Raw genomic sequence first — 19076 nt, forward strand, 5'->3', positions numbered from 1 at the left:
GGAAAAATAAGATGGGAAACCTCACTTCAGATTAATCAATGAGGATAGAGTACCTGCTGTATACCCACAGCCTTCCTGCCCCCCACCCACACTCAAGTTAAATGCAGCACGTTGATCACAGCGAAGTTTTTGTTGTTGTTTTTAATGTTTATTTTTGAAAGAGAGAGAGAGAGAAAGAGAGAGAGAGAGAGAGAAAGAGAGAGAGAGAGAAAGAGAGCAGGGGAGAGGCAGAGACAGAGGGAGTCACAGAATCCAAAGCAGGCTCCAGGCTCCAAGCTGTCAGCACAGAGCCCAACGCAGGGCTTGAACTCACAAACTGGTGAGATCATGATCTGAGCCAAAGTCAGGGGCTTAACTCACTGAGTCACCCAGGTTTCCCTGATGGTTTTAAGTTTTAAGTAGACCCCTGACTCAACACTTCACCTTTCTCTTTCACATCATTGCTGTAACCACTTAGATATTATTCAGCCTTTTCTTGCATCTGTTCATATGTTTTCAGAACATAACATTTGAAAGATGTTATTGTGGGGAAACATTTATAGATAAGAACCCTAGAGCAATTCTAAATACCTTTGCCTGGCCTTAAACCTGAGAGGTAGGAAAAAAAAAAGTCCTGGGCTGGGAAACCTTTTCTGATACAAGGAGACATAAATCATAGATGCTGCCAACAGTTTATAATTATAAAAAATTGGAAGCCACCAAAAGATTAATCAAAAGGAGAGTGGATACAATTGCAGTCTACACAAATAATTATATACTCTACAGCTGTGAAAATGAATTAACCAAAGCTATGCATGCTAGCTATCTCCTGGAATAAATGTCATGCATAGGTCCCAAAAGAAATTGTTCAAGCAATGCTCTTATTAATTCCAATGATTTTTAGATTAGGTTTTTCTGCTTGGACAGTCCTATTGTATGCATATAATAACATCTTTGTTTCTTCTTTTCAAATGCTTAAATGTTTTATTTTTCTTGTCTCACTGCCTTCAGTGCAATGTGGAATAGAAATAATGATGGTAGACATGCTTGCCTCATTTTTATATTTAAAGGAAATGCTTCCAATGTTTCACCATTAAATGTGATGTTCACTGTAGGTCTGTGTTTTAGGTGTGCTTTAGGATTGTAGTGTAGGTGTAAAATTCAGATAGCTGATTCTTAAAGTTCAAGCTAGTGTTCTTTTTTGTAAAACAAATCCGCTTACCTTAGTCAATTTATATATATTAGGACCTCTGATATATTTGTAATTATTTCTCATTTACATGTGGATTTTCTTAATGCCCTGATCCTTCCATGCTACTTTGTCTCCTTCATTCTGACATTCTTTTGGATTGATTGGAGTGTTTTTTTTTCTTTTACGAGTTTGAAAGTAATATACTATATGGCTAGTTTTTAAATAGTTGCCCTTGAATTTCTAACATGAACATTTCACTTAATAAAGCTTAAAATTAAATATTAGCTTTTTTTCCTTTTTACTTTTACTCTTGGCATTATTTATTTATTTTATTGTGGTGAAAACCACATGATATTAGATTTATCATTTATCATTTAGATTTATTACATTTAATCATCTTCAAGCACACAGTTCAGTAGTGTTAAGTATATTCACATTGTTGTACTACCATAGGACAACAGAACTTTTTCATTTTGCAAAAGTAAACGTGGTCTTTACTCTCTGCCTGATAAATACAAGGATAAGGACATCAGAATGCTTTATGGCATCACCAGCCCCCTCCTCCATGTGCTATTATTTGTGCTGAATTATGGCTTTGTTGTAGGCAGCCTCTAATACCGCCCCCCAGTGGACCCTGCTCCTAATTCAAGCCCTTGTGTGAAGCTCTCCCCTGAGAGACCCAGTGACTTGCTTCTAAGCAGTAGAGCATCGCGAATGTGTTGGGAAGTTGCTTCTGAAATTAGGCTACAAAAAAATCTGCCTCTCTTGCCCTCTCTTACTCTCTTGCTTGGAGCCCTTGCTCTGTGGGAGCACAGCGCCATGTTGTGAGATGCCCGCGTGGCAAGCAACTGATGCCTCTGGCCAACAGCCACTGAGGACCTGAATCCAGCTAACAGCCATGTGAGTGAGCTTGGAGTGACCTTCTGGGGCCTGACTCTAGCCACACTCATATGAGTTTGGGAACAGATCTTCTCTCAGTCGAGCCTTGAGACGGCTGCAGTCCAGACCAACACCTTGATCAGCCTTTTAAGACACCCTGTGTCAGAGACACCCAGTGAAACCATGCCTAAACTCCTGCAGAGAAAACCTGAGACAGTAATGTCTGTTGTTCAAAGCTGCTAAGTTTTAGACTAATTTGTGATGCAACAATGGAAAACAAATATATTCCCTTTTCAAACTAGACATAATTATCATCCTTATATACTCATCACTTATTTGAATTTGCCAACTCTTTTCTTGATAGTCCATCTTGCATATCTGAACTTACTTCTTTTTTTAAAAGTATTTTTAGTATTTCTTTTTTTTTTTTAAGTTTATTTATTTATTTTGAGAGAGACAGAGACAGTGTGAGCGGAGGAGGGGCAGAGAGAGAGAGGGAGAGAAAGAATCCCAAGCAGGCTCTGTGCCACCAGCAGAGATCCCAATGTGGGGCTCATACCCACGAACTGAGATGACCTGAGCTGAAACCAAATGTTACACACTTAACTGACTGAGCCACCTAGGTGCCCCTCCAAACTTACTTCTGAGAGATCATTGTGTTTCTTTCTGAAGTATCCCTTGGAAAGTTCCTTTACTGAGTCTTTTGGGGGAAATTCTAGATTTTGTTTGTTCAAAAAACATCTGAAATTTAATTTCTAGACTTGGGGTTTCCTGGATCATGAAGGTAATATACATTTGGACCCAGGCCTATAGGCTCTCTGGTCTGTAGCTACTAATTCTAAGGGAACACTTATTATTCCAGAGGCCAGGTAAGTTAGATAAGTTTCCTTGTCTTCCATATTTGCCAAATCATTTTTTTTCTTACCCACTTTTAAGATTGTGGATGTAATTTTTTGAAAGACTGAGCTTCATGGAGGGGTCAATTTTCCATCTTGTACAGCATAGGACTGTGTTGCCAGACTCCCACACAGCTACTGAAGCCTGAGTTCTAGTTCCTGGAGACAAATTTTCTGAGGGCGGATATGGCTTCAGTGTTGGCTTTCCTCTGCTTTTAGGCTTTCTCTTTGTTTTAGTTCCTAAAGACCTCCTCTATTTTCTTGTAAGATCAGTTATGCATTAAAAATCAGGACACTTGATACTTGCTTGTAATCCTGTGCTTTGTTCAACCACTGGCTCAAATAAACCAAGAGCCACTGGCGATTTTTCTTCAGGTCTTTTTTTGTTTGTTTTTTAATGAATATATTCACATGAGAATTGCTCTTCAATTTAGCAAAAACCAAAGCCAAATGTGAGGCAGAAGGCTATTGTTCACCGTGGAAAAATTATATTCCTGCCCACTCTCCACACTACTTGTATCCCAAACAACTCAGTGTAAGTCAGGCTAGAAATTAGAGTGTCTGGGGAAACTGAGGCTCCTCGTACTTCCCTTTTGGAATAACCTCCACCTCAGATTCGGACCCAAGCCAGTCAACCCCAGTGGAGTGGGGGCAGAAGGATTTAGGCATTTGGGAATTTGCCTAATGGCTGAAGTTGGCTGCACTGAGGAAGCTTTTCTACATGTGGAGAAAAGAACAGAAGAAGCAGGCAGCTTGGCATGAAGCGTTAGGGCTTTAGGGTCCCAAGTGACCTGTCATATTTTCATCAGGTGTCCCCTGTCCTGGTTATTTGTTTACTAACTGTGATTAGATTACCTAACAAGGTTCACATCACAGTGCAAGGCATCTCTATTAGAAACATGTTCTTGCTTTTACTGCTTTATGAAACCATGTCATTTCTAGGTAAGGTCTGCAATCAGAGTACATTTATGGAGCCGTTGGTCTTCTCGATATTATAAATGAGCCCCCATAGGTTTTCTGTACATACAAAGGCTCTTGTTTTATAGGAGCTTGGACAAGAAAAGATATGGACAAATTGCATTAAGAGAAGGGCTGCATAGGAAGAGGATGTTTTGCACTTTGAGGTTATTGGTATAAAAGAGAGGTTCTGATCTTGCTGCGTGTGGTATCTTTTTTTTTATAAGTTTATTTATTTATTTTGAGAGAAAGAGACAGAGGGTATGAGCAGGGGAGGGGCAGAGACAGAGGGAGAGAGACAGAATCCCAAGCTGTCTCTGCACTGGCAGCCTAGAGCCCAGTGCAGGGCTCAAACCCACGAACTGTGAGATCATGACCTGAGCTGAAATCCAGGGTGGGACGCTTAACTGACTGAGCCACCCAGGCACCCCTGTATGTGGTATCTTTGACCTGAAGTTGGATGAGCTCACCCATCATGGTTTTCAGGCTAAAAGAGGAAGCAGAGCTGACCTGGGAGGTCCCGTTGGGTTCAACTGCCATGCAGTTTTGTGGCTGTGGTTAGGACACATTGCCTCTCTGGCTCAAGTTGCTCTGAACAAGGAGGCACTTGGTATTGAAGCCCTGAGGTTCTTTCTGGCCAGAATATTTACAATTCTGTGTGAGGTTCCAGTCTACCCTGAGCCTGTGGAAAGGGGTGGTAGAATTCTGACTCCTCTCTATGTGTCGTTCTCTCCATTCTTGTGGAGAAATAGATGGTCATGTGACATCCATGACCATAACAGGTGCCATGAGGCAATATGTCAGAAACTGATCCTTGGCCCCACAGAGCAGTAGAGCTGCACCAGGAACCTTACCCTATGCATCTTTCTCCTCAATTTGTTGCTATCCTACCACTGTGAACTACAATGGCTACATTGGCCACAGAACTATAAACAGATGGCAAGGAAGTGCTAGTGTGGCCTGTCCTTCTCATCCCTGACTGAGAGGCATTAGGGTGGGAGGACACCACTGGGAACTTCCTCCCTGCTGGTTGGGGAACCACAATCAGCAATTCCAGACAGTAGCTGGAAAGAGGCAGCAAAGACAGTGACTATCGTTTTGAGCTCTTGAAGACCTCATCTCTCATGACTCTATCTTTGAGAATGACTTAACAAGCATGTCTGGGAGCTGCAGCCCTAACAATAGCAGGAAGGAAGTCGGGTCACATCCCAAGGACTAGATGCGCACGTAGCCTCATTCTTAGTTATTTGGAGGTGCAGAATGTTTCTACCCCTATGGACAGACCACAGAGAACAAAACACTTTTCTCTCCCTTTGGAAGTAGGTAAGAGTAAGGACCAAGAGTTATGACTGAGCCAGAAAAAAAATGGGACAGTAGGATTGATGAACTTGAGGGGTCTCATATAAAATTTGGATAGAGAGCCAGACAACAACAGCAATCAAATTGGCACCAGCATTCACACAGAAGATAGAAGTAGAAAGACAATTCAGTGTATGTTCTGAGATGATGTGTCAGCTAACTGCTGTGCAGATTAGTCTCACCTGTACAGACAGAACCCATCATTTCTTCTATACAACCCTTCTAATTGTACATTTGACATTACCACGAAGTTTCCTGCAATGCTGACAGCCCAGGTTAATGTATAATAATGCTAGGACAGTAACAGCACAATGACCCTGCGAAACACGTACCATTTGAGGAAAAAGCACTAGGATACAGGGAACTTTGTGCAAAGAAAGGCCTTAGGGTCTTCAGGACACAATAGGTCAAGTTTAAGTAAAGAGAGCTTGCTGACCAGCCATCAAACCCAGAATCAATTGACTGGTAACTCAGAACCTGTGTCCTTGGCTAGTCTGAGGTCATAGTCTTTATCTTTGGTCTGGGACATCCCAGACACCTAGGAAGATACTGAACTAAGTATGGCTATAACCCCAGGAAGGTGTAAGAATACAGGTACGAATAAATATCAGTGTAACCATATTAGAGACATAAATGTAAACCCATGTTACCAATATTTGAAAAATACTGTAGTTTAAGAAAAAAGGGTAGTAAGTGGAAACATCATTGTGGTAATTTGTATCTGCTTTGCCTGTTTTTAAAGATTTTAAAGCATTTAAGGAAATCTGTTGTATTAGGTTAAATGTTCAAGATAATTCTATTAATAAATGGGTGACCAATGTATGCATGTCTGCAATAAAATTAGTGTTTAACTTACAAAATTCTGACTTAATTGTCCAAGTAGTATTTAATTGCTTAAGGGATTTTATTATATGGTGTAGGAAGATTGAATTGAGCATGGAAACATACGGAGGACCCTTGAATAGGAAAGATCCCAGCTATGGGAAAAGATTCTAATAGCTAACAGGCAGAGGGAACCCTGATCATTCTGTTGTGGATTTCTCCACAGCAGGATCTGGCACAGTTCCCACCTGGCCATAAGGGGATACACCAGGCTTCAAATAGTGGTGCCCATTGGCAGCTCTTCTTCGACTGTTAATTGTGCTTGGAAGCAGCATTTTCCAGGCTGAGGATATTTTCTTCCTCCTCCTAGCCATTGGGTTGGTCACCACTCACTTCTGTCCTGAAGGCGGAGAGGCATGGAGGGAACTGGTACAGAATTTCAAGAAGGGACACACAATGATGCCTTCTTGGATCCCACAAGGAGGCTGGCAGATGTGACTTGCACACTGCCTGCTGTGCATGAATCATCCCTTGACTGCACCCAGATGGATGGTCAAATAATTGTTTCTGGTGGACCCCAGAGAACCCCTTCCAATGCTTGGTTGGCTCCTCTAGGGTCCCAGAACAGAGCTACTGTACAGGGGCCTGGTATATCACTTTACAAGGTATCCCGGAAAGATACCAAACACCAACTCACATGACACAGAGTTCCTGGGTGGATCATCTTTCCCTTTCCATTAAAATACCAGCCCTGTTGTTTGGGTTTTAGAAGGAAGCATCTGCCCCCGCATATGTGTGACCAACATTGCTCCTGCATTGCGCCTTCCAGCTTGTTCTTATCAGCATTGCAGAGGACTCTGCTGGGCTCGGTACTCCTTCATCATTGGGAGCCTGGTGCCTGTCAGCCTCTGCCAGGTTCTGCAGCTGCATAATTTGGGGCTGGAAAGGGGCTCTTTCACCTTCACCTTCTTTGGCCTGGAGCAAGCAAGCTGCTTTGGTCCCCTGTGCTCCCTCTACCCGTAGTCCTGAGTTTGAAGCCTTGCCCGGGACCTTGCACTGGGGGCGGCTTGGGGGAATATATGGTTTATGTTGTTGTTTGCACAAAAATAGCCACAGAGCTCAACAACATCCTTCCCCCCATCTCTGCCCCTTCAAAGATTCTCCTCCAAAACATGAACAAGGCTGCTTATCACTATTTTGCTTGAGAATGGGAAGAGCAGTGAACAGCACCCTAGAAGACATTTCCTGCCTGTGCAGAAGAGCCTCTTAGACTCACAGGCTCTTGGCCTTTTCCCCTCTTTAAGTCCTCATTCACTAATGGACTCAGGATCTCTTTTGAAAAGTGCTTGGGAGAATTAACGCTGCCTTGGAAGTCTGGCTCTAACAACCTCACAGAAATGGGGAGGAGCTCAGTGGCTTGGTAGCCGGAACCCACCTACACAGTTTGCTCTGGTCCAGCTCCTGTTCACAGTAAACTTTTTCTTGTTCCCATGTTTAATAATATATATTAATATATATAACATAATATATAACATATATATTTTATTTTAACTTAATATGCATATTCTAGTACATATATTTATTTACATAATATATTATATATATTTATAAATTTATATATTCATTTTAATTTATGATATATTATGTATTATTTATATATATTATTTTAACATATATAATATATTACAAATATATACATTTTAAAAATAATTGCATATTTAAAAAATTTTTTTAAGTTTATTTATTTTTGACAGAGAGTGTGAGCATGAGCTGGGGAGGGGTAGAGAGAGAGAGGGAGACACAGAATTTGAAGCAGGCTCCAGGCTCCGAGCTGTCAGCACAGAGCCTGACGCATGGCTCAAACTCACAAACTGCAAGATCATGACCAGGGCTGAAGTCAGACGCTTAACCGACTGAGCCACCCAGGCACCCCAAATAATTGTATATTTTAAAATCAGCTTTCTGCCTTTAAATTTGAGCAGTAAGGCCTCGCTATGCTCCCAGAAGCTAGCTGTTTAATCTTGCATGCCCACTTATCCCTTTAAAATGGCATCATTGTCTCCCTGGCTGTTTGTCTACTTTTCTCTAATTGTACAATATTTATATCCCTATTAATCTAGGAACATAAACTAAGGGAGAAATGGCTTTCTGTGTGCAATATTTTAAAGTACTGTTAAGAGACTATGAGCCTGTGATATTTTCCAATATTATTATTCTTTTAATTGTGTTCCTTCTTTTGTGTTGTTTTATGCTTCATTTATTTCAGAATTATTAGGCTTTGAGGAAAGCAGATTTTTCCCCCCACTCCCTTTCCTTCCAGGGCAGTTTTAAAATAATTTTTCTACAAACACTTTACCAACATGCCCTCCTCTGCAGCCAGGTCATTTGGAGTTTACCCTTTATCTTGGAGAAGATGTCACCAGCATTGCTTCGCATTTTTAAAATCTGATTAATTGTCCTCTTTGACTATCTTGATGGATTATTCAGATGCACGTGACCTGATTTTGACTTTGAAATTAAAGATTTTTTTGGAGGTCAGATAAAGTGCCTGCCCTACTGTAAACTCCAGCAGCATGCAAAACCTATTTAGGCAGAAATGGACAAAGCTGATTGCCTTCAAGGAGAGAAGAGTATGTGTTGATTAAGTGTGAAGCATGGTGACCAGTCACCCTAGAACCTCCCAGGTGACTGGCCCAGATCCCCTAGGGGCCACCCACACCCTTAACTTACTGCTGTAGATGAGGTTCCCCCTGCCCTGCTCTCCCCACTCACCAACTTCTCCACACTGAAAACTGCTGTCAGGTGCAGAGGAAATAGGGTTTCCCTATAAAATAAGCAAGCCAACTGCAAAGGAGGGCTATGATCAAAAAATTTGCTATTCTTACTGACAAGAGAATGGCCTTCCATTTGCTTGTCTTAAAAATTTGGTAGATGTTATTTCCAAACACCTTGCAACAAAAAAGAACTTGATACACGTGGCTGAAAAATGTAGATGTGAGTGTTCCTTCTCTTCTGCGACTCTTACGGGTCTCTGATGGATACTTGGGAAGAGCCAAACTAGTCCAGCTCTGAATGCATGCAGAGAGGGGGAGGCTGGTGTAGGTAGAGATGGAACAATCCTTGAATCAGAAGACAAGTCTTTCTCCTCTTCCTCTTCCTCCTTCCTTTCTCGTTCACTTCCTCCTCCCTTCCTCCTCATACTCTTCCTCCTTCTTTTGCTAGTGTAAGGTTTTAACCTCCTCACCCAAAGACTTGGTCTTTGAGCTGCCTCTTCTCCCTGTCCCTATCCTACATCTTTGGGATCAGATGGCATAGGTTGTGCCATATTGGAATTCCATGATAAGGCTTTGAATCACTGGGCATGGAGTCAGACACTTAGGGTTGTATCATGACTCAGTATGTTACTAGATAAGATAGTTAATATGTAGGTGCTTCAATTTCTCTACCTGGAAAATGGAGACAAACATCTTATATACCTCATAGGACTCTTCATAAGGATTGAATGAGACCTTATAAATGGAGGGACTTTATAGATTATAAAACACTATGGAAAATCAGATTATTATGGAAATGATGATTCTCTCAAAGGTATCATGACTTCCTGCATTCATGGTGGTTTTGTGTCAAGATTACTTGGCCACATAGCCTCTCTATGGCTAAAATTATCCAGAAGATGCAGAACTTGAGGCTCTGAACTGGTGAAGAGTTTGAAAGATTCTTTCCTAACCTTGACCAGGGAACAGGAACGTTTTTCTATAAAGAGCCAAACAGTTAATATTTCAGGATCTGTGCCCATACAGTCACTATCACACTACTTATGGGAGAAGCCATAGACAAGGCGTAAACACATGAGCATGACTGTGTTCTAATAAAACTTTATGGAGACAGAAATTTGAATTTCATATAATTTTCACATGTCACAAATATTATTATTCTTTTGAATCTTCTAGCCATCTGAAAATGTAAAAACAATTCTTTGTTCACAGGCCATATAAAACCAGGCAGCATGTAGGGGTGCCTGGGTGGCTTCAGTGGGTTGAGCATCCCACTTCAGCTCAGGTCATGATCTTAAAGTTTGTGAGTGTGAGCCCCACATCAGGCTCTGTGCTGACAGCTCAGAGCCTGGAGCCTGCTTTGCATTCTGTGTGCGTCTCTCTCTCTCTGCTCCTTCCCTGCTCACACGCTCTCTCTCTCTCTCAAAAATAAATAAAGATTAAAAAAATTAAAAAAACAAAAACAAAAAACCAGGCAGCATGTAGGATTTAGTGTGTAGACTTCACTTGCCAACTGCTGCCCTAGACTCATCCCAGGAGCCACTTGCATGGCCAGGTTGACTGTGAGTATCAAACATATCAAAAGGGAGACATGAAGTCATTTAGGCAATGTATCATAGGTCTCTTACTTTTTATGATCCTCTTCTCTGCCTGTTTGATGTCAAAGCATCTTACAGCATGTTAAAGTCTGTTAAAGGACAACCCCGAGGTTCACACTCAAGGCCCTTGCCAAAAGATACAACCTAGACCTCTGCTTGCCAACCCTTATCAAAAAACCCAAAATAGCAGCAACAACAATGGCAACACTATTTATGGGTGGCTGCCTGGAGCACATGTGGCTCATCCATTCCTCTAGGTAGTCTAACTTTCCCTTGAGCAATTCAGACCTGCAAGTGCTTACATTTATGGAAGTTTCTACTGTAGCCCTTTGCAAAATTAACCCTGATTTGCATTTTTGTGATGAGCCCTTGTTTCCCACTGAAGCGCACCATGAGAAACAGTGGATGGGAGTCACATCTGTCCAGGGAGAGATTCCTCTCAGAGCTCATCCCAGTATCAGGAAAATGTAGACAGCTCCTTAAAAACTGGTTTTATTTTGCAAACAATGTAATCTCCTCATTTGATTTGGCTTCAAGGAAGCTCATAGTCAAATATACCTATACTGACTGTAAAATATCTTACAAGCCATCAGCAGCAAAGATTTATTGAAGCGCATAGTATGTACTAAGCACTTTGTATGTGGTGCTTTTTACTTAATCCTCACATAGCCTTTGAGAGGTAGGTAAAATTATTATCCCTATTGTCATGGGCTGAATGATGGCTCCCAAAGATACCCATGTCCTAATCCCCAGAACATGTAAATGCTGCCTAATGTGGCAAAAAGGAATTTACAGGTGTGATTAAATCTCCTTGAGACAGGAAGATAATGCTAATCCCAGTGTCCTAAAAAGGAGGCAGAGGGAAATCTTGCATAGATGAAAGCAATGTGACAACAAGATGTTATAGCAAGATGCGACACTGTTGGCTTTGAAGATGGAGGAAGGGGCTATAGGAATAGCCTATATAGGAATATAGGAGGAAGGAATGCAGCTGTAGAAGCTGGAAAAGACAAAGAAAGAGATCTCCCCTGGAGTTTCCAAAGGAGCGTGGCCCTTGACTAAGTGAAGTTGGCTTTGGACTTCTAACCTCTGGAACACTAAAAGAATATATGTATGTCATTTTGAGCCAGAAAGTGGTAACCATTAGTGCATCCATAGGAAACTCGTACTCCACTTTGCAATCAAGGACAGGAGGCAGAGAGTATTGCCCAAGGGGTGGAATGAGGTTTCCTGATCCCAGACCCCCATATTTTATCTTGGACATTGCCTCGTCTGTTGTATGTGTCCTGACCTCTCCTGGATTTATTATTCCCCTCCTGCCCCCCTCCTGATTCTCCCACTACCTCCAACCTCCAATCCTGTGGACTTTTGCAATCCACCTGATGCCATGGTGTGATAGAAGCAGCATATAAATAAATACATCAGTGGACATTTGTGGCATGTGAATGGAGTGAAGTCCCTGGGCTTTTGCTAGCTGTGGAGATTGTCTTATGATTTAACAAAAGAAAGGTCCCCAGCTGCTTCTCTTCCTCCTTCTTCTTTTGTAAAGACTGCCACTCTTTTCTTTACTATAGCATAAACAGTTGGACAGAGCAGGACTTCTGCTTTTTCAGAAAATCGTGCTCACTTCCTAATCAGTATTCAGAGCCCAGTAACTGCTTGTGAGCTTCTTTCTTTCTCCCAAAGGATTTTTGTCTTATTTAGAACAGTGTCCAGCCTAAAAGCTCTCCCTCCCACTAAAATTATAAAACAAAACAAGAAGGAAAATAATGAAGCACTAAACTCAGAAAACAGTAGATCCTTTATTTTTGTAGGATGACATCCCCACATCTGTGTGAATGTAGGGATTCTAGAAGCCCTGATATGCACTGAGGATGTCTGGATACCAGGGTTGGATACAGGGTCACAACACGTGGCCTTTGCTCTATGTTAACAATGTGAACGTCTTGGGGGTGAGGGGGCTGCCCTGTTATGAATCTAGCAGCTAAAGGGAGGAATATTTCCATCTGGGAGGGGTATGTGACCATTCAGTGCCTGAGAGCTCAATGGCTCTCAAGAGATGAGGCAGGACCCACCTTTGGAGAAGCCCCCAGGGCATTGCTTTCTTTTCTGCTGATCCTAAAGTATACCAAGAATCTTTCTGAAGTCGAGGCTGTTGATATGATACTAGTTTAGACTTTTATCATTTCTTTCCTGGGTTATTGATTCTATAGCCTACATATCCTGGCTGTGGCCTCAAACAGCTTTCAATCTAACATCCATGCTCCAACCCATTCCCCAAGGAAATCTTTCCAAAATGCAATCTCCTCATTGCCGAAGGGATGCAGCTCCACCATGTCTCTTGTATTAGGGTTCTCCTGTTTCTCTGGAGAAATATCTATATCTATCTATATCATCTATATCATCTATATCATCTATATCTATATCTATATCTATATCTATATCTATATCATCTATATCTATATCTATAAAATAGAAAAAGAATTATCATAAGGTGTTGACTCACATGATTATGGAGGCTGAGAAGCCCCATGATCTGCCATTTGCAAACCAGAGACCCAGGAAGGCTGGTGGTGTCTGAAGGCCTGAGAGAGAGGCAGAAAGCCAGAAGAGCTACATGCAGGAGGTCCAAGTCCCAGCTGACAGTCAGGCTGAGAGAGTGAGTCCTTCCTTCCTCCACCTTTTGTTTCTGTTCAGGCCTTCAACAGACTGGACAGTGCCCACTCATGCTGGGGAGGGTGATCTGCTTTTCTCAGGCCACTGATTCTGGTGCTAATCTCCCCTAGACATACTCTCACAGTCATACCCTGAAAGTGTTTAATCAGTTCCCTGGGTGTCCTATGGCCCAGGCAAGGTGACACATGAAATTCACCATCACTCTTGGGCTCTGCCCACATTCCCTACCTCATTTCTCATCCTCTCTTGTGTTCCAGTCCTTCTGCAGTCCCCTGAACTCTGCCTGCTGGCATCTCCCTGCTGTCACACACGTGCCAGAGTTATCCTTCCTACCCCTTACCTCTACCCCGCCTGCCTTCAGATAGCAGGAGATTAAAGCATACCAGAGTCAGCCAGGCCTGGGATCAACTCATTTTAATTCCACAGATATTGACTTCATGCCTTCTCTGTGCCCCCAAGATGTAATTCTGCCACTATTACCTGTGTGTCCTTGGAAGAGTCACCTGGCATTTCTAACTCTCACTTACACATCTGTAAAATATTAATGTGTAGGAAGAACTTAGCATGGTGCCTGGCACGTGTAAACCTTCCAAGGACATAAGGTGTTATAATTGCCATTTTTATCATTCTTTGAGGCTGAGGTCAAGCTTGATGACCCTTTCCCTGGTAGGTTAAGATCCTCAACCTCACCCTCTCCAACTACCATGACCCCGGTGCATGACGCACGCCTCTATTCTGGCGCTTCCCATAGAGCATTTCCCCTATTGTTTAGTTGTCTGATCTTCTCACTACCCTTTTATGAGAACTGTGTCTCTTTCATTCTTTTTCCCTGAGTGACCAGAGCAAGACTTGTGCCGACATTTGTTGACTCCATTGAGTAGCTACCCATAGGGAGGAGTTATCCCCAGAGGCGGGTGATATGCTTTTTTTTCTTTTCCTGGTGCATCCACTTCTCTTGCCTTTCTTGGCAATGACTTGAAAGGCTGTGCCAGGCTTGGCTGCCGGCTGCAGGCTGGTCTGGGGGAGGGATCAGCCATGGCAACCTTTTATGGGAGGATGAATTAGAAAAACAAATTCCGAGCAGCCCATTCATCTCAAGGCTCTCTTCTTATCCTGCACCTACAAAGCATACATGCCAGCAGAAAGCATCTCATTCCCATGGGAAGAGCAAGAGTAATGAGATCAAGTCCTATAGCATTGAGCCATTCATTGTCTTTTACATTAGAAAAAAGAAATGTTTTTGTGTATTTCAATGTTCAATGTTCCTTCTTTTTAAAAGAGTGAAGTCAAGTTGGACAAATGGTCCTGGAGGCCAGCCTGACCATCCCAGCCTCTCCAAGGAAACTCCTGAGGTGGCAATTGTAGGATCAGCTATCTGCTCAAATGCAACATCTCCACTACTCCCCAGCTTATCATGGGGCCAATTTAAATACTTAAAGGGCATCTTTTTTCTAACTCCTCCAATCAGAACTGCCTTTTGCTTCCTGTCTACCTCCAAAGTGTCATATTTCATACTGGCATACTTTTCCATGAACCTGTCCCTCTAATGTTCATTCAAGGTGTGATCCTGAGGCTGAGTTCATTTTTCCCACTCAGGCCCCCTTTGTGGACTGAATTGTTCCCTGCTCCCCACCTGCCAATTCATATGTTGAAATCCTAACTCTTGGTACCTTAGAATGCGATTTTATTTGAAGATGGGGTCTTTAAAGAGGTGATTAAGGTTAAATGAAGTCCTGTGGGTGGGCCCCAATCCAATAGGATTGGTGTCTTTATAAGACAAGAAGGTACAGAGGAAAGACCACGTGAGGACATTGGGAGAAGATGACCATCTGCCAGCCAAAGAGAGAAGCCTCAGGAGAAACCGACCATGTTGACACCTTGACCTGGGACTTCCAGCCAAAGAGCTGTGAGAAAATAAATATCTGTTGTTTAAGACCCAGTCTGTGGTACTCTGCTCCAAAGTGTTGGTTCTGACTCTGACTGCAGCAGCTCCCTGCATTCTATTGATTAGATTGTGTTTTTTGTTAGCAAAGACATATGTCCCACTGGGGTAATAACCATGGCTCATTCTCATTGGTTATGTCTGGCTCTGGACAAAACCCTGGCATTGAGAGATCAGGTAAGTGTTGAATTCATGAGCAACACTGCTCTGGAGTGTCATACAAAGGGCAGGAATCTACTCTTTGGGCATATGCGATCTTTTCACTCAATTTGCAAACTAAATAAACTGGAAAGATAGCCCAGGTATACAGTTTGGGGTGGTGGTGACTATTGGAAGGACTTTTTATTTTTTTATATTAAAAAAAAATCTTTAATGTGTATTTATTTTTGAGAGAGGGAGGGAGGGAGGGAGAGAGAGAGATAGAGAGAGAGAGAGAGAGAGAGAGAGAGAAAGAGAAAGGGAGCACAAGTTGGGGAGGGGCAGAGAGAGAGACACACACACACAGAATCCGAAGCAGGCTCCAGGCTCTGAGCTAACAGCACAAAGCCCAATGTGGGGCTTGAACCCACCAACTGTGAGATTATGACCTGAACCAAAGTGGCACACTTAACCAACTGAGCCACCCAGGTGCCCTGAAAACATCTTTTCTTAATTTTGAGCTGATGGGGTGTCAGGATTTGGTAGACCCCTTAGTCATTTTCGTTGTTTTCTGGCTCTGCAGTATTAATGAACTGCTCCATTTAGACTCAAGGCCTTTTTCATGTCCTTTTCGTGGCTCTCTTTGGGCTGTTTCCTACTCACACCTCCCACCCCTCCTTCCCCCAAGGGCTCTCGAATCACCTTGCAGACCCACTTCAAGTGGAGAAAGTGTTTAGCCCCTGGGCCCCTCATCCTTTCCCCACCCCAACTAAGCACTTCAGTGGCCCCCTCCATGGGCCTTCATTTTCCCATAAACACAAACAATGATGTTTTGAAAGACCTTACCACAACTCTGGTAGAACACTTCCAAGTTTCCATCCCGGCAGACCGTGTGTGGGGGCCAGGCTTTGCCGTTGCTGCTGGGAGATATCAGAGTCCAGATAAGGAGGAGGACCACCGTGACACCCTCCATGAGAGACCTTGCGTGTGACCCACAGAAAACTAGCAGTCCCAACGCAAAGGGTCTTCCGGGTCCTCTCTGTCCTTTCACTACAGGAGTGAATGTTCAGTTTCACTTCTCATATTTTATTCTCCCAAGGAACCACTGTGAGATGCATTTGAATACTGTTCCCCCAGGACCTTTGACACTTGAATGAGCACGGTGAGGATAGCTTGTGTCTAAGGTAGCCTGGATGTTGATGTTCCACTTTCATGGGAAGAAGCCAGCAAGTGATGCATGACCTTATGCCATGGTCCCCCTCCAAACAGCCCCCTTAGAGTCCTGCACCCCCAGGTGGAGTGGTGAACTCAGGAAAGCAACACCACAGTACCCCCATGTCTCCATAGGCTCCTATGTGGGCTGTGGACCAGGGGCCTGGCGGGGGTGCCAGCAGGCAGCATTTGGCTTTTGGAGGGCTACAGAATAACATTTGGAATCTGGAATGAGGTTTTTGCCCTGTTGGCATTTTCTCCCATTTGGCTCCAGCCCACTCTCAGGATTAGGGTTTCAGCAGTGAATTGTGCAGCTGTGAGAGCAGAGTTTGTTCTGGGAGCAGCAGATGTGGCCTCTGGAGGTGTGGTGGAGGGAATGGCCCTGAGAGCTGAGCTGTGTTCTATTTCTAGGTTTGGCTTCGCGAAAGGGGTGGCGAAGGAGGGGGAAGTGAGGGCCTCCTTTTTAAGATGGTGTAGAGGAAGGTTAATTTCTTTGGTCATTGGAGGGATGATTAATGTCACATCCCACTTTCTCTTCAAAGCCAAGAGTCTGCCCCCCTCTTCCACTACCTCTGTTGTTCTGCATCACAACAGCAAAATTTATCAACCCTGGTTCCCCGCCTCCCACCTCAACTTAGTTTAAGAGAACCGGAGTAAGGCCAAGGCAAGCAGATTGGAGAAGTAACAGAGTACACTATTTCCCCTGGGAGGAAAAGCATTTCTCTGAGCTCACTAGATAAATTGACTGTTTCTGCTGATAGGTAACTTTAGTTACCTCAAACTTCTTTTGAAGTAAGTGGAACTTAATTACCAGTGAAAACAAATACACTGACTTAATTGATGGGTATTTAGGATTTCATGGGAGACATCACAAAGTAGCCATTTGGGGAAGGGGGAGGTCTGGGTTGATTTTTTTGTTTTGTTTTGTTTTGTTTTTTAGGTACTCATCTGTAAATAAGTTTAGAGATGTTGGGTTTCAACAGTGATTACCAAAATGTGGTCCCCAGACAACAGCATCAACTTCAACTGGGAACTTGTTAGAAATGAAAATTCTTTGGGCTATATGCAAGACCAGGTGAATCAGAAACTCTGCAATGGGGGTGGGCACTGTGTTTTAATAAGCCCGCTGGTAGTTCTAGGATGGGAACATGGAGGCTGTCCCTAGGGACTTTTGAGTGCTCTAGAAGGTGTTGAGAGAACTCTGACCAGTGAATGAGGAGAGCAATTGAGGCTAAGCCCTTCCACTCATGCATAGCACTGCATAGCCAACACACCAGTGGAAGGTTCCGGGATGGCAGAGCAGGGAGCAGGTATCCCGACAGAGAGCTATAAGTGGCTGCCAACATGCCATCTGAGGATCCAGCTATAGATTGTGAAGCAAAGGACCTAGTGATGAAAAGAAGCATAACTCAGGAATTGTTCTGACATTTGGAAATGGCAGTGGGGGTTGGACTTGAGTGGGCATCAGCTTCAGGTGTAGGGTTTGTTAATACATAGATTGCCAGGCCCTAAACCCAGAGTTTCTAGGTTGTAGATTCAGGAAACCTGGGGTGGGCCCTGAGAGCCTGCATTTCTAACAAGTTCCCAGGTGATTCCATTGCTGCTGGTCTGGGGCCACAGTCCGAGAACCTCTGCTACTCTATAAGATTTGGTCCGTGGCATTCAGTTTTGTTTTGTTTTTAAATCATCTTAGTTTTTCCCAAACATTCTTGTGCTAAATGATAGACATTTTATATAACACACAGTAGACCCACATAGGAATACAGAGTGAGCCACTTGTTCTACAGAGTTCTGCTTACTGAGGATGAGGATTTGCTTGAAATCATCAGCTATGGCTCAAGTTCAAGCAATCCAAAATGTCTTGAGGAGTTCTTTAACTAGAAGCTTTATAAAGACAACAAAAGAATTCATTAACAATGTCCTATTTCTGAACTATAAAATAGAATTAGAATCCATTTATTATAGTTATGTAAAATATGCTTTTATAGATGTAAATGGTAACTAAATATACCATCAGGCTCTCATATTGACTTCCAACACCTTACCAATCTTAGCCAAAGAAGCTGTACTTTTTATTTTGCTTTTTTTTTTTTTTTTGTAATCCCCTTCTTCTGCGTTTCAAGCTGCTTTCTTTTCATAGGGGTTTGCTTATGGATGGTGCCTTTATTTTCTTGCAGGGTAAGATGTTATTATCAGGATGGCCATCACTGAAAGTGTCCTTTTTTAAATGTTTATTTATTTGTTTTTGAAACAGAGAGAGAGGAAGAGAGAGAGTCCCAAGCAGGCTCCACTCTGTCAGCGCAGAACCTGATGCAAACCATGAGATCATGACCTGAGCCAAAATCAACAGATGGATGCTTTCCTGACTGAACCACCCAGGTGGCCCTGGAAGTGTTCTTAAGAAGAAAACTCTTGATGCTTAAGCAGAGATTTTCAGAATAAAAGGTGAGACTCTGAGGACATGGGAATACAATTCCCTTGGGAAAGTGATTCAATCTTGGTGTGGGCACTGCACTTCTGCGTACATGGAAAGGGCTTCAGGCCAATTTTACCTACATCTCATGTGCCAGCAGGTGGCAGATAGCCCTAACTCTCCTTTATCACTGAGGGCTGATGATGGGCACTGTCTCCAATGGCAAATGTGTCTTCATC

General features: G+C 42.9%; 1 protein-coding gene and 1 long non-coding RNA gene across 4 annotated transcripts in view; both read right to left on the bottom strand.

The window, feature by feature from the left end:
* Positions 1–16269, bottom strand: part of LY86 (lymphocyte antigen 86) — a 61022-nt gene extending 44753 nt beyond the window's left edge. For 2 of the 3 annotated variants that reach the window (XR_008423056.1, XR_002072562.2), the window contains exon 1: positions 16059–16269. Coding sequence is in view for 1 of the 3 variants with exons in the window: in XM_019419826.2 (XP_019275371.1) it covers positions 16059–16185 (127 nt within the window). In the remaining 2 variants the exon portion in view is untranslated. The remainder of the gene's footprint in view (positions 1–16058) is intronic. The other variant, XM_019419826.2, reaches the window with a different exon arrangement.
* LOC128777724 (uncharacterized) lies at positions 9944–13820 on the bottom strand. The gene is made up of 2 exons (XR_008423057.1): positions 12963–13820; positions 9944–10279 (listed from the first exon to the last, which is right to left on the bottom strand). It is a non-coding gene; the product is annotated as an uncharacterized LOC128777724 (long non-coding RNA).
* Positions 16270–19076: the final 2807 nt, after the last annotated feature.

The sequence above is a fragment of the Panthera pardus genome, unplaced genomic scaffold (genome assembly GCF_024362965.1).
Source record: "Panthera pardus isolate Hobbes unplaced genomic scaffold, ASM2436296v1 HiC_scaffold_17, whole genome shotgun sequence".
NCBI lineage: Eukaryota > Metazoa > Chordata > Mammalia > Carnivora > Felidae > Panthera > Panthera pardus.